This window comes from Betta splendens, chromosome 22, assembly GCF_900634795.4.
Source record: "Betta splendens chromosome 22, fBetSpl5.4, whole genome shotgun sequence".
NCBI classification, from domain to species: domain Eukaryota; kingdom Metazoa; phylum Chordata; class Actinopteri; order Anabantiformes; family Osphronemidae; genus Betta; species Betta splendens.
The window spans coordinates 7,566,005-7,580,927 of NC_040900.2; the positions used below are offsets into that span (position 1 = coordinate 7,566,005).

The window sequence follows — 14,923 nt, forward strand, 5'->3', positions numbered from 1 at the left end:
ACCGCTGAACACACACACACACACACACACACACACACACACACACACACACACACACACACACACACACACACACACACACACACACACACACACTCGATGCAGTTGCAGCTGCAGCTTCTCTGACTGTCTTCTTAACTTCCCTCAAACTTGAAGGCAGAGCGCGCGGCCCCAGGGACGTATCACTCGTCCGGTAACGTGCTCTGGTCCAAAAAAGCTGCTTTGGCCACTCCACTGAAACCTTTGGACATCTGTGAAACGGATCTGCGGAACGCTCACAGACCAGCGTGTAAAATCTATTCAGGGAATAACTGTAAATGCTGGAGAGCGCGTTCGTGAATAGACGAAGACGAGACTCCTGAATGGAGAGACGCAGGCAGGAAGTGACATCTCACTGGAAAAGCTGTTATGAAAGACGTTACATAAAGAGCCATTCTTCCCTTGGTTACACCTCATCTTCATGATCTGGGAAGTGACCTTAGAGGCTTCTGCAACATACTGCAGGAGCATATGGTGTGAGGCCGTAGCACATGTATAAAGTAGAATCAGCTGATGCTCACTGCAGTAACACACTGGACACAGAAGGCCTGTTTTCCCATCGCTGAACTTTGTTGACTCTTCAAATGTCCTCATCTGACCTTTTGACCTTGCTCCTAATCTGTTTACGACCTAGGGCGCTATTATTTATGTTTATGTTCAGACGAGAAACCACGAAGCACGTGGAACCGGCTAATGCCGCTAACTCCCACTCATAGGTGCCGACAAACCCAGTTAAGTCCTTTGTGTCTAATTCCGTCCGCAACAGATGGTTTTATTGGGCCGCGGCCCGGGCTGAGGTGTGTACGGGTCCGTCGCCACTCATCCGACAACAAAGACGAGTTCACATGTAGGCGGCTCCGCGGCCGCACAGATATTGACGTCTGTTTTGTATCCAAGGAAACGTGCAGTGCAGTTTCCTGGGTGTGGTCCAGCACAATGCCACAGAGACGCGGCCATGGTGGAACTGGAAGTGAGCAAATGTCCTGTTCACATTTAGATGTGGTGATAGAAAGGATGACATAGTGTGCGACAGTGTGTGTGTGTGTGCAGGAAAGCCACCGGACCAGTTTCAGTGAAACGTTGAGACATATTTCACAAGTGATGTAAGACTGAGAGCGTCAGGGAGATGCAGCGATACCGAAACCAACACCTGTCAATCATCCCCATCGCAGCAGTGACAGATGACACGGCTGCAGCGGCTTCAAGCCCGTCGGCAGCACACGATGCCAGGTTCTCTCCAGAACACGTACATTCACCAGAACAACATGCAAACAACTAAGATACGACATCGAACAGAAAATCAGTGAAGGCAGTTTGTGCTTTGCTGGTGGAGTTTCATCCTTGACATTAAGTTAAACTGCTGAGACAGAATCTTTCAAGAGACACAGGACCAGAGTTTGTGACATATTTATTTGAGGGATTAAAAAGACGAAGGGAGCGGGGCTGAGGCGCCGTGATCCGTTCCATCAACGGGTCACAAACACACACAGCAACGCCATGATGCACATTCTCACAGAATGACTTGTCCGGATCTCGTCTCCGTCGCTACAAGCTGATCTACTTTCTCTCTAATGGCAAAACATAGAATAGAATACTCCACATAGTGCATGACAGACATAACAGCAGTTATTTATAACAGTAACAAACGTGATCCTGGAGCATCACACAGCCGACTCCTCACCTCCTCCGTGATCAGTCACACAAAATGGTAGTAATAAAACGGGCAATGAAATTTTAAGAACTTGAATTAAAGCAATAAATATGTCTCTCCCTCAGCGAATGGCAGCCCTCCCTCTGCAAAGCCCCGCCCACATTCTGCCTCCCTTTGAAAACAACATTATATAAAACAGCTGGGACAAGATGTCTGCGTTATTTTCTAGTCCAGTTGGACTCAAACCTGGTTATTAATACAGAACAGCAGAGTAAAAAAATCTCACTACAGCCTGATGGATCTGTTGAAAACCATATTACAGTTGCTTCTTTCCCACCTTTTTTAAACCATTGGACCTTTTCTGTTTTTTTAAGACATTCTCTTCTCCCACATGAGGAAATTTGCCAAGCAGCCAAACTGTCAATGTGGCATTTGAAGACAGATTCGTACTGGCATCGGGCTCCTGAGCACCACCTGCGGTGAAGCTCTTCCTACTGTCAGCACAGTCCTTGCATCTGGGAATCACTTTCCGTGTGATAGTTTTGCATGCATCAAGTCAGAGCCTTGTTCTCCGAGTGCAGTATTAACATAGAAACCTTAATCATTGTGCGCACTGACATTTAATGTGTTCATAAACATTTATGGATGTGTAACCAGGGGCAAACATGATGATTTATTTATTATGGTCACAATGTGAGGCCATGTGGGAATGTGCTGAAGGGTTCTAGTGAACCTAATTCACATATAACACATGTCTGGGACGCGCTTGTAATCTGTGAAAAATGTGTTCCGAGGCTGCTGGGAGCGGGTGGGTGTAAAGGAGAGAAGGAGGCTGGTCGTCTCAGGAGCCGAGTTGCAGGTCAGGGAGGGAAAAGTAGCTACAAATAATACTGTGGCTGATGATCGGTGGTGTGTAGAGAGGAGGGATGAGGCTGAAGGGACAAAGGGGTTCAAGGCTGGGTCACTGCACTGGGCTCCTTGTCATAGATGTAGCTGCCGACGCCGCCAGTGTTCACGCCTGGAAAGACAGGGAGAGGAGCGGGTGACAGGAGGAGAGAAGGTGAAACCATGAGCAGGAGAGGCTGAGAAACACTGTCTCCATCAGGCCCAGCAAGCTGGAGGCATTCTTTACGATGAGCGACTGCGGATGACGCTTATTCTGTGCAATGACGGGTGAGCAGCGCCCCCTAGCGGTTACCTTTGGGCCCGAAGAGAACGGCGTAGCACGGTTTGTGGCAGTAGGGCCGGCCGTCGTGCTGGAACCAAGAGGGGACGAAACACACAGTTAGAGGCCGAGGCTCCACGGTCAGAACAGTAAAAAGCATATTAAGACATCTATCGCCTGCCGGGCTCAGGTGCAGCAGGTGTGTTTGGGCCAAGGACTTCCTCCGGTGCATTTTAATGCTAGTGCTCCATCTCTCCCTTCTGTTTCACCCACCTCCGCGTGGCCGCCGGCAGACAGCGTCTTGCTGCACCTCTCGCAGCGCAGGCAGGGTCGGTGCCAGTCCTTTCCCAGTGACGTCACCTTCTCCGCTGGAAGTGCACACACGCACGCACACGCATATACACGCCTATGAGACACCAACGGCTCGGCACATTCACACCTTTGACTTCGCTGCGTGTGTGGAACTACTTACCAAAATACACCTTCTTGTTGCATCGGGGACACATGTTGGCCTCTCCGGAAAAAGTGGTGACGCCGCCAGCTGCTCACACACACATGACCATCACTCTTTCCAGTGTAGTAACAAGTACTAAACAGCTTTATATATATATATATATATATATATATATATATATATATATATATATATATATATATATATATATATATATATATATATATATATATATATATATATATATAGGTGGGAATCTCTGAATAACTGAGCTAACTCTGCCAGTTAATATATAGTATATTAGTATTAGTATACAGTATATATATATATATATATATATATATATATATATATATATATATATATATATATATATATATATATATATATATAGGTGGGAATCTCTGAATAACTGAGCTAACTCTGCCAGTTAAATAATGTGGATGCAGCCTCTCACTCCCTCTGACTGGAGCCAGTCGTGGCAGCTGATGGATGCACAACTGTACATGCAGCATCGTCCTTGGAACTGCAGGTGGTGCCAGCGTTTCCACGCTCCCACGTGCAGCAGGGTTGTTATTTACCTTTGGACGGTTGCTTGGCCGCGTACGCTCGCTTCTCCTCAGCTTTGGCGGCCGAGTCCACACAGGTGGGCGACTGGTTGTTGTTGTTGGCTGGAGCGTCGTACACGTAGGAGCCTGCCCCACCGATGTTCACGCCTGAGAGGTGTGAAATATTTGTATTGGGTTTAAAAGGATGCATTAAAAACATGCCTCAAAGCTGTAGTTTAATATTTAAAACTGCTGCATTTGTTAACAATAAGGGTGAACATTGTGTATTGTGTAGTTCACCTTTTGGTCCAAAGAGGGCAGCATAGCACGGCTTGTGGCAGTAAGGTCTCCCATCGTGCTGTTAAGAGGCAGAAAAACAAAATGAGTTAACAGCCTCTTGAAGAGGCAGAGGACAATCTGTCACATACACATTTCTATGACATCATGGCTCTTTGCTTCTGTTGGAATAGGAGGGGACGGAGAAGGTGTCCAAAGATGGAGCCGACGCACTTTTTTCCGTCCTCCAACGCTGACGCCAGAGTCACAGGTTCCTTTAACACATCATCATTACACTGAGCGTATCCAAGACACGGGGCTGTGTTGACGAGGTCGGCGCCACACTGCACGGCAACCTACGTGTCTGCGCAGCCGTGACCGTCTGCCACCGAGCAGACACGGGTGGCCAGACGCTGATGCATGCTGGGAATGTTGCTGGAGCATGTGAGCAGCCCGGGTGGAGGATCACAGCTCAGAGATGAGCCTCAATGACCACAGATGAAGAGGAAACAGGTTCTATGGCCACATTACCCACAATCCCCTCTGCTTTCAGCTTGATTTTCTCAGAAGACAGCGGAGCAGTACAAAGAAGGATCGTTCTCGCACCTTAAATAATGCATTAACCACAGGATCAAGGGCTATTAAAGCAGCCACGCAGTCTCCTCACACTTCCTGTTTGACATTTATGAGATCCGTGAGGGCTGCAGACGCCAAGCTGTGACTGAGCCCTTTCGGCTCTCTCGGGATAAGACACACAGGCTTCATTGTCAGGTGAAATGAGTGATCTGTTCACAGTCTGCCGTACACTATCCTGTCTGTGAGACGGCCAGATTCAGAGGGAGCCTAGAAAAGGAATGTACATCACCGCTGCGCTGCCCACTCGCTTCCCAGGACTTAACTTCCCACATCCTGATGCTGAAATCTGGATCTTCCATCTGTTCTTTTCTCCTTCAGACCTTGTATTATTGCGTGGTACAGTTCTGTTTCATGGGCATTTATTTACAATCTTTTAGGTTTATGAATTACACATCCCAATTTCTACTCATGTCTCCTTGAGGTCAAAGGTCACATTGGCTTCTTTCACAGACTGGACTTTGAGTGGCTGATTGCTCAGAAGCGTGATTAAACTCAGCTTTTTCTGTTTTGTCCCGGAGCGCTCAGTCGTGTCATATCCGCCACATTGGGGGATAAAGTCGGACCGGTCACATCGGACCAAACCACGGGTGACACCGGGCTTCATCCTGTCTCCCAACTCCTTTTAAAGAAGCAGCCAGTGTTGCTGTGGTGGTCAAAGCTTTTTGCGTAACAGCGCCCTCAGATGACATTAAACACTCCTCTCAGCAGAACCATGGCATTGGTGCATTCTCTATAATATGTCATGTCTCTCAGCCTCACTCCCGTTGCTTGATGATGACTGAGCAGCAGGTCGGGCTCGTGGCAAAGGGCCGAGGCCTCGGGTGGGACTTGGATGGTGTCCACAAAAAGCAAACATGGGCGACTGAGAGCGAGACAGAGAGAGAGAGCACATTACTGTAATCACGTAGCAATTTACAGGAGCAGGAGCCTTTGGGGTCTTCAGGGAGCCGGTGATTGAGATCACATCCTTCTCACACTCAAAGTGTCACGCTCCCAACTGTACAGAAGGAGGGCGGCTGACTTGTTGTCTGGGTCAGGGAACGTGGTACGTGAAGAAGAAGAAGAAGATGCCAGATAGGAGCACTTGCGTGGGGAAGGCACGTAGAGATGTGATACTGCAGTTCGATTATGTAACTCAGAGGAAAAGGGATCTGAAACAACTCACCCTGTCGAGATACGGGGGCTGGAATTCCCACAAGAACAAAGCGCTGACGGATGCAACAAGGGAAAACAAAGTCCCCTTTTAATACACACCTCTGAAATGAAATAACACCAAAATGTCTAAAAGGCCACTTTCCACTGCTACTTTCTCTCCCTGATGAACTAGTGTATCAGAACATAGTCAGTCATCACGGCACCCCCTGTAAAGGTGAAGCTCGAGCATCAAGCTGCTATGGGATTTCAGGGACGTTTTTCTCCTCAGATTGGACACGTTTGGGATCAGGGAGAGGGAATGTGACAGGGAAGATGTGTGTGGCACGGCTGGGACCGTCCCAGCGGCGTCATACTGACCTCAGCGTGGCCTCCGGCGTTCAGCAGCTTGTTGCAGCGGTCGCATTTGAGACACAGCTTGTGCCAGTCCTTCCCCAGTGACGACACCTTCTCAGCTGCACATGAAAGACACACAGGAGACTGGTGGTGAGAGCCGACCTCCACATTAAGCAGCGTTCGCATGCACGTCTCCGGACAACGGCCTTTATTTGCTCCACTCTGTGCTGGGCTTTGTGCGCTATAATGTGCTGTTCAATCACTCGTCACAGAGGGGAATGACGCCCCCCTCCCCCCCACACGCACACAATAACGATTAGTGCATCTCTGGGCTGCTGTCGTTCAATGAATATCCTGACATTGTGCCAAAGGAGCGATTGTTTCCTGACAGGGCGGGCGTGTTCCTGTGTGCCACACAGGATGATGATGTCACTGCTGGGTACGCAGACAGTGGCGTGAATCCCAGTCCAGCTGGAGCAGCGGGGGGTCTAACCCAAATCCTTTGTGTTACCCCTGCAAACATACACGAACGCCCCTCCCCCCGTTTACTGTACAGACCTCGTGGTCCAGACAGCCCCTCAACCCCATTTCCGTCCCCCATTCTGAGTCTCCCAGACCGACCGCCCCCACAGACAAGCCAAGGAGCCTAATTACACCCTTTTCCAATAATAAATCCCCATGGCGTCTACACAATGGACACCACGGAGTCGTGCAGGCAGCAGAGGAAACACCTTCTCTTATCAAGGCATGGCACAAATAGCCGGATACTGGAGTCGGTTTCCTACATACCTTCAGACGCACGCGCACACACACACACTCTGTGTGTGTGTGTGCGCACTATGCCTATATCCAGGCAAGCAGACGACTGCTTCCTCCTCCTCCTCTCACGACTCTTTAAGCTTAAGCATGGTCACATTCCTGCGCCAGTGGAAGCAAATCGAATCGGACATCAAAGACGCCAGTCCTTTTCTGATCGTCGTGTGAAGAACTACGGAGACGGGACGCTAAATATAGACGCAAGTTAAGCAGCTGCTTTGTGACTGTAGGAAACGTCCAACGTTATGTGAACAATTTGGTCCATCATGGTGATTAGGTTAGTACATCTCACTACTCGATGCAGATGTTTCCGTTTATCCCCCCAATCGCTCCATTGTCATTCCTCTCTCCGTTACATCATTAGGCCAAATGGCTGGGAGGACCCTGGAGAACACAGTAAGTATGGATGGGGGTCAGGGGTCAGATGTGGCGCTGACCTCGTCACTACAGGAAATGTTAAATCAAGTGAAGATCTTGTCATAAATCACACCAATGAAGCCTCCTCCTCTGGTGTTAACGAACAGAATCCAGTTGTGTTTGTGCGTCACACACGTCTCTCTGTCGCCGTTTGCTGCAGCTGCTGTCACAGCTGAACGTGAAGTCATTTCACTTGGTGGCAGAGCTCGCACTTCAGCACTTTCTGACCCTTCAGCTGCTTTTATTGACGTCACCACTGCTTTCAGTGCTTATTTGTAACAGTACAGCAGAGTTATAACTTCGTGTAATTTAAAGACAGATCATCACCTTTCATGTCCACTCGTTCTTTGTGTGTCTATGAAAAAACGTTTAAATTTAAAGTATGAATAAAAGCTGCAGGGGCCTAACTTGTCAGCTCTGTGTGTGTGTTTGTGAGCTGAGGAGACTGTGCTAAAAATAGGCAGCATAAATGGACTACAGAAACCCTTTGTGTGTATGTGTGTGTCTCCAGACACTTATGAACAGCCAGCGCATGAATGGAAAGAGACCTCACCAGCGTGTTTGCGTGTACCGTAGTAACAAAGTCCACTGGTTGAAGGCTCTCGGTTTTACAGAGCACTTGTTACTGAAAGAGGGGCACGTTTATCTGCGGTGGGTGTTGTAGGGTGGGAGAGGTGGAGGGGACCTGCATCTGTCCCAGATGAGGACACCCCCATGGCTCAGTCCCATTATCCCTCGTATAAAGCCACACAAAATGGATTTGGATAAAACCAAGTGAAATTAAGAGCGCATCAGCAAACCACACTCAAGCAGCCTCTTGGGTAAACAAACAGGCTGCTGTTGACCAGGAAGTCTCTCAGGAAATTCACATTCCCATTGTCAACACCGAGGAGGATGTGCTAAATCCTGTGGCTCGGTTTTCTCTCGGCACAACCTGCAATTTGCCCAACTCACACAACGTTGGCGATAAACAGCTGACATGTCACACTGAGGGTGACATCCACATCTGCCTGGATATGTGTAATACCTGGGTTTAAGCTCTTCAAATAATTCAGGCTTTGAGAAAACAGGTGGGTGATCTGACTTAAAGACCACATCCTGACACAATAAAAGAGCATCTGGCTTCAAATATCACATACTTAGCGATGTGTCGAGTGTTACAACCCGAACGGATCATGTCCTCATGTCTAAACCTCCACAACTGCAGTAAACTAGAACAGAAATATAGTAGAGCAGAGTAAAATTTGAAAGGTGTCAACAGATTGTTAATCTCTTGAATCCCTTGCATTTATTGGATTGGACGGACGCAAGTGATTACGTGAGAGCTGGAAAAGGCTGAATTTGGTGAAAACCCCAAGGGGAGCAGAAGTGTGACAGACTCATTAAGTCAGCATCAATAAAACCAGGACCTTTTTTAATAAACTCCAATAGTGCTACATGTTTTCAGGAAAATGAAGGTCCGTAGTTTAGACAAACAGAGGATGATGCTGCTGCTGCTGCTTCACCACGATCAGGGCCAGTGGATGATAATCACTGAATCAGAGCTGGCCAGAGGTCGTCACCCCCCACATACAATACCTGCATCAATGTAAGCTGCTTAGCTTCAATTCAAACAGTCCTGCTCCGTGGCTGGACTCCGTCAATATGGTTTAATCAACCTGCCGCTGACTCATCCTCTGTTTTCACTAGCTCGGTTTTGACTGACATTATTATAAGGCAACACTGAAGGGTGTGAGTGTGTGTGTCTGTGTGTGCATGCAGGCAGTTGAAATCCTTTTAGACAGTTGGTGGTTCAGGTTCAAGCTATAAATACACAAATAGTGACCATCTAGAACTTCCTTTCCTCACTTAGTCATATTTAGGTCTCCTGTACTAGAAGTCAAAGCATTAGCTTTCACTGGGATGAAGAGAGATGGCACACTGAGAGCGGGACACCAGAGAAGCTGGTGCAGGCTGTAATTCAGTTTGCTCTGTTTGTTCCGTTACATGATTCACTTACACTTCACATCATATTCAGAGTGAAACCAATGAGGCTCAGGCAGAGTTGAGCAAGAAACCCCAAACCTCAGAGCTCAGTTTCACGCCGGCTGAAATGATAGATAAACAAGCACTGGCAGAAGAATGCAACAACACGTATGTTGCTGAATTCCCAGCATGCAGTGCGGCAGGAGTGTCCACCAGGCGCAGGGCTGTGAAACCTCATACGGGTGCTCTCTTACTGCTCAATAACTCGATCAGGATGCAACGAGGGGGAAATGTAACTAACGCCTTTGACAGAGAGGGCAGCGCAGGTGCTGCATAGCTCGTCTCTGCAATCAGTAACAAATGTAAATGTTAATGTTTAATGGCTTCAACAAACCTGGGTGCAGATGTAACATGAGAGTAGAGGCAATCACATCACAATACTGTAGGTTGGACTCAGCTATGTTAGCAATGACCCTAAAGCACGGATGGATGCATTGTGGTGGAGCCATCTGTTCAGTAAACCTGTTCCAAACACACACAAACACACAATGTGTTGTTGTCTTGCTACAGCAGTGTTATAACTTCATGTTCTAATTAACAGCATGCACCTGACTGAGTCGGGACCCCGAAGGCAACGCAGGAGCCAAACCGTGAACAAACCCTCTGCACACGTTGGGAGGAAAAAACAAGCAGCGTGTGTTTCCCCCTCTGCATCCTCTCACTATTCTCCTTTCTCTGGTGCTGACCCCCTCAAGGACTCATGACCTTTTGCTAAACCTAAAGACAATGGCCATTCACAGGGGCGTTCAGGCTCAGCAGGGGGGCACCGACGTGTTCTGAGGACGCCTCGGTTGAGGAATAAGCTGTGATTCACCCAATTGCAGATTCCACCTTTAGCAGGTTTAACGCCTGACTAGAGGCTCGAATTCTGCTTAATCTTCATCTACATACATCTGAGAAATATATCTTACACATCTGTCAATGTTTAGTCTTTAGCACGCCATAGGAACTCAAAGAGGAATGCCTATTTGTTCCCCAAGCGCAGATCGCTATGATTGGAGCCGATGTGAGTTAGTTAATTATCAGTGACAATGACAAATGTTTGCTGGCTCCAGTTTCTATACAGGAAGTGTTTGAGACTTTTCTCCTCATATTCCCTTGTAAGGCCTTTGATGACGTCAATCTGGACTCCAGGAAACACATATGTGGCATTTTTCACATTTCTCTGCCCCATCTCTGCCCATGACTGCTATTTAAACCGCAGAAGTGCTACAACAATTAAGAACATTTTCGAAAGCTAACATTTGGCGTTTGCTGATGGCTGTGTGTACACAGAGTGATCTGACCTAGTCAGTGCCGCGTTGAACATTCAAATCGATTAGTTCAGGGTGACTGTGTGCGTGCAGCTCCCTGTGCTGCTCCCTGCAGCCACGCAGGGTGGAGACCGGCACTAAAGAGCCTCTATGAAAAGATGCAGTTGGATCCCTCTCTGCCCGTGGCTGATGCAACCCTGTGGCAAAACCTAGCTCTGGAGGTCGTCTGTCGCCTCGGCCGAGGCGAGGTTTCCTCCCCAGGCGTTCTCGCTTGCTCTACCTCCCTCCCTCTGTGAGCAAAAGAGGCCGACCTTGTGAATCCCGCTGGTTGACGTAAATGGGCTGCAGTAAACTCGCATCCTGTCTGTGCTGGTCAGAAGGGCCCCTGGCAAAGCGCTGCTGCACACAATCTGGCTTGGTGACTTGTTCTCCTTCCATGAACCCCCGAGTCCCAGCTCCAGGGACAAGATCTACTTATTATGGTTTGCTAACAGTGTAGTGGACCTGCAACATAGGAAGCATCGGTAATTGGATAATCAGCCCTAAAGGGGTCATATGACTCATGAGTCTGGTTAAGGGACCTAATAAAATGGACAACATGTCCAGTTGAATTATCTGTAAACAGAGGATGATTGTGTCTGGATGCAGATGAGCTAAAGAAAAATAAAGAACAGCTACACAGTGATGCTAAACACACAGGGTGTTGCCTGGTGTCAATTTGTGATCTTGCATTACTTCTTATTACTGTATTTATCCAAGCACAGAAATCACTTTGCCATCTTTGTTCTTCTGTTATGTAACCGTTCATTTGCTGAGCAGGTGGAATGGTTTCACCTGTGTCGGGGGGAAGAGGGGGGTGAATGTCATGTCTCCATTAGCGGATCATATTTGTGTCTGAAAAAGGCAGAGAAAAAGGGCCGGCATTGAGCGGCGCACAGGAGCTGGCAGGTTATGCAATGGCACCGAACAGGCGGCAGAGACTCAAGAAAGCTTACATAACTGACGAGGCACATTCACACAGCCCACCGGGCAGCCGAGCGGAAAACAGGGTACTCTAACGGTGACAGAGAGAGACGGAGGGGATAAAAGGGTATTGTGTGGATGTTTGGGCTGAGAGCGGGATTTAAAAGGGAGGTGTGTGGGAAACGGCGCGGCGGCATCGGGGCTGAGAGGATGAAGGTATTCTGCCTCACTGGAAGGACCACAGAGACAGAAAGGGCCTTGTGTGAATAGATATGTCGCTTCTCATTATAATGCATGAGAGTCTTCGTCAAAATAAAGGCGAGTCACCCCCCCCTACACACACACACACACACACACCTTTTGTAGTTTAAAAACTGAAATCAGGGGAAGGGGAATTCGTAGCCCGAGGCCCAAGTGACTGAAAGGAGGAAAGAGGCCTCAGTGAGACGGACCGCTTATAGTGGACCACTATTAGGTCCCATTTATTCACTTAGCTGCACAGAAATGCACCGCTTTCATTTTTAATGCACAGCAGTCGGACGAGTGTGGAGGATTTTACACAGCTGTGTGAGTTTCTGCATGGACATACCCACTAACAACACAGCTCCACTGGGCCTGGTCACATGGCGGCTAATACTCCCCGGTGCATTGCGAGCATCCCTTCACCGCAGGGACTGACGGGAACGAGGCCGCACTGCGGAAGCTGGGAATGCGACTCAACCCTACAATTACAACATTCGCATTCTTTGAACCAGCGGAGACAAATATGAAAATAGGCTGCAGCGACTTCAAAAAGCGTCGGCGCGGTAGCGACGGTCAACATTTGTCTTCGGCGGTAATAAAATTGGACCGTCAGGCCTGTAAAACAGTTCTCCATTAACATAACGAACGGAAAGCAATAAAACACGTTTCTCTGGAAGCAGGAGACTTTCCAGCCTATACTGCGGCTCACCGCTGCTATTCAAAATGACTTTTGGGGAAGAAGTTAAAAAAAAAAAATGGAGATTCAAGTGCTGTCTGCAAAATCCAATACTGGGTATCACCAGCTGCAGGACCAGGTGGGTGACTGCAGGGTGGGCCGGTCACCGCTCTTTATAGAACACCACAAACCACCAACACAAGAGGAGACGGAGGCAGGAAATAGACAATTTTCTCCATCACTAACACATGTTGAGCTTTTTCTAATAAGCTCTTGACGCCTTATCAGGTCAGATGCTCCACAGCCCTGGGAGTCAACAAGCTGCCATCGTGCTCATCATCATCATCATCATCATCATCATCATCATCATCCCTGGTCCTCCACCCAACAAGACACACCCCAACCAAAAATAACTCTTGTAGGCTGGATGTTAGCATGTTACATAAAAACATCACATACATCACTGAGGAGCTGTGACTCAGTCGCTGCAGCCAAATGCAGCTGGAGCGCAAACAATTAGACATGCACCAAAATCTGCGCAGGAGGAAAAATAAGCCTCTTGTGAGTATTAATTATTCCCTGCCAGCGAGTCCGGGGACGCACACGATGCAGCGGCAGCTGTGGCGCTCGCCGCCGCTCCCGTTACGTAACAGGACTTCCATCCTCTCACATAATTGAGTCTGACCCGCGTGGCAGCGCCGACGTGTGCTGCGAAGTGTGGAAAAGATCAGGAACTCATATTTCAGGTCCCAGCATGCAACAGAACATCAACACACTATTATTCGGCGGTTACCGTTTGACAGCACGGGAGCGCGTTCCCCCAGAAACATGAGTGGGATGCTCACGGTGTGCAGCCCCCGGGTTCAAACGCACAGATGTAAATGTTTGTTTACTTCCACCGCCTAAGCTCCTCTAATCTGCTGCTTTGCAATGGTGTGTGTAGATTTCTGGCTGTAATCATGACAGATTTCCCTAACATCAACATTCCATATATTCCCCTATAAGATGCTGACTAAGGTGTGAGAGTATTTGTTTACAAGGATGAAAGCGATGCGTGTTTACAGGTCCTCATCCCACGGACGCAGCGTGATGCTGCCGCTCCACCGTGAGTGGGCACCCGCGGCATATGGCGTTTCGGCAGCTCTTGGCAACGGCCTCCATCAGCAGCCGGAGCCGAGCGCTCGCCTTGGATGTTTACCAAGCACAACAAATTAAAAGAGGCGCAGATCCGCGTCAAAATAAGGTGAATTATTCATTCATTGTTGTGATGGCGCCACAGAAAGGCCACGTTTTCAGCCCCCTTGGTTAAAAGCGTCTTCGCGTGTCAACACGAACCCACTTTCCTTCTGCAGATTCTGTGTGTCTGTGAATCATTTACACCTCCAGCAGCAGCTCTTTCCCTAAATATCTCGACTCCCACAATGGCTCTGAATTTCACCTGTGAGTGAAATTCCTTTGGGAAATGTTGCAAGGCGTTTAGTGTTTGCTCATTTTCCCACACAAATGGACAAAAAGTACAATATTTAGCTTTGTACTGTGAAATGTACTCCACAAACTGCTCCAGTTATTAATGGAATGAACCAGGACACGAAACACAGAGGAAGCAGGAGAACGTTCAGAACTTCATTTAAAAAAGCGAGCATTTTAGTTACGTAAACACTAGCTCATCGTAGCTTCGTCGTAGCTGGGTACGACGCGCGCGTTTTCAATGAATGGGAGTTAGCTTAAAAACACGCGCTACTGGTTGCCTTTGTAAATAAATGAAGTAAAGCCTTAAAGAATGTTAAAAAGCTGATCGGTCCATGTCATGGCGATATTTGGTTAACGAGCTCAAAGTACTGGCACCAGCGACACTCAAACTCATCACTTACCGAAATACACCGTCTTGTCACACTTGGGACACTTTGAAGCCATTTCTGGATGTTGTGGGTCGAGTACGGATGATCGCTTGTGCTCGTCGGGATCTGCGTCCACTCGCTCGGTCCCTCTCTGTCCTCTGGATCCTTTTCTCCACAGCAAGTGTCCCACCGCGCGAGCGGCGAGCGTCAACGGCTTCTCATTAGCATAGCCCCGCCTCCTTCGCCCCGCCGCCACGACGTTCCTCGTGCGTCCTTCCCGGGCTGTGAGAAATGTACGTCCCTGCTCCACGGCTAACGTCAACATTAATAATAATGAATAAAATAAAGCAAAACTAGATTTTAGTCAATAAAGTCTAAGTTTGTTCTGGATTCTAGACTCATTATAACATAAATGACTAAATTCTCTTAAATTTT

The 14,923-nt window shown here is 48.2% G+C and overlaps 1 protein-coding gene across 1 annotated transcript; it reads right to left on the reverse strand.

Annotated features, from left to right (window-relative positions):
- Nucleotides 1–1,430: 1,430 nt before the first annotated feature.
- crip2 (cysteine-rich protein 2) lies at nt 1,431–14,711 on the reverse strand. The gene is made up of 8 exons (XM_029138807.3): nt 14,522–14,711; nt 6,282–6,376; nt 4,158–4,215; nt 3,891–4,025; nt 3,328–3,396; nt 3,129–3,223; nt 2,889–2,946; nt 1,431–2,708 (listed from the first exon to the last, which is right to left on the reverse strand). The coding sequence occupies exons 1-8, from the start codon at nt 14,562–14,564 to the stop codon at nt 2,641–2,643; spliced, it is 621 nt and encodes a 206-aa protein (XP_028994640.1). The 5' UTR covers nt 14,565–14,711; the 3' UTR covers nt 1,431–2,640.
- Between the last annotated feature and the right edge of the window lie 212 nt (nt 14,712–14,923).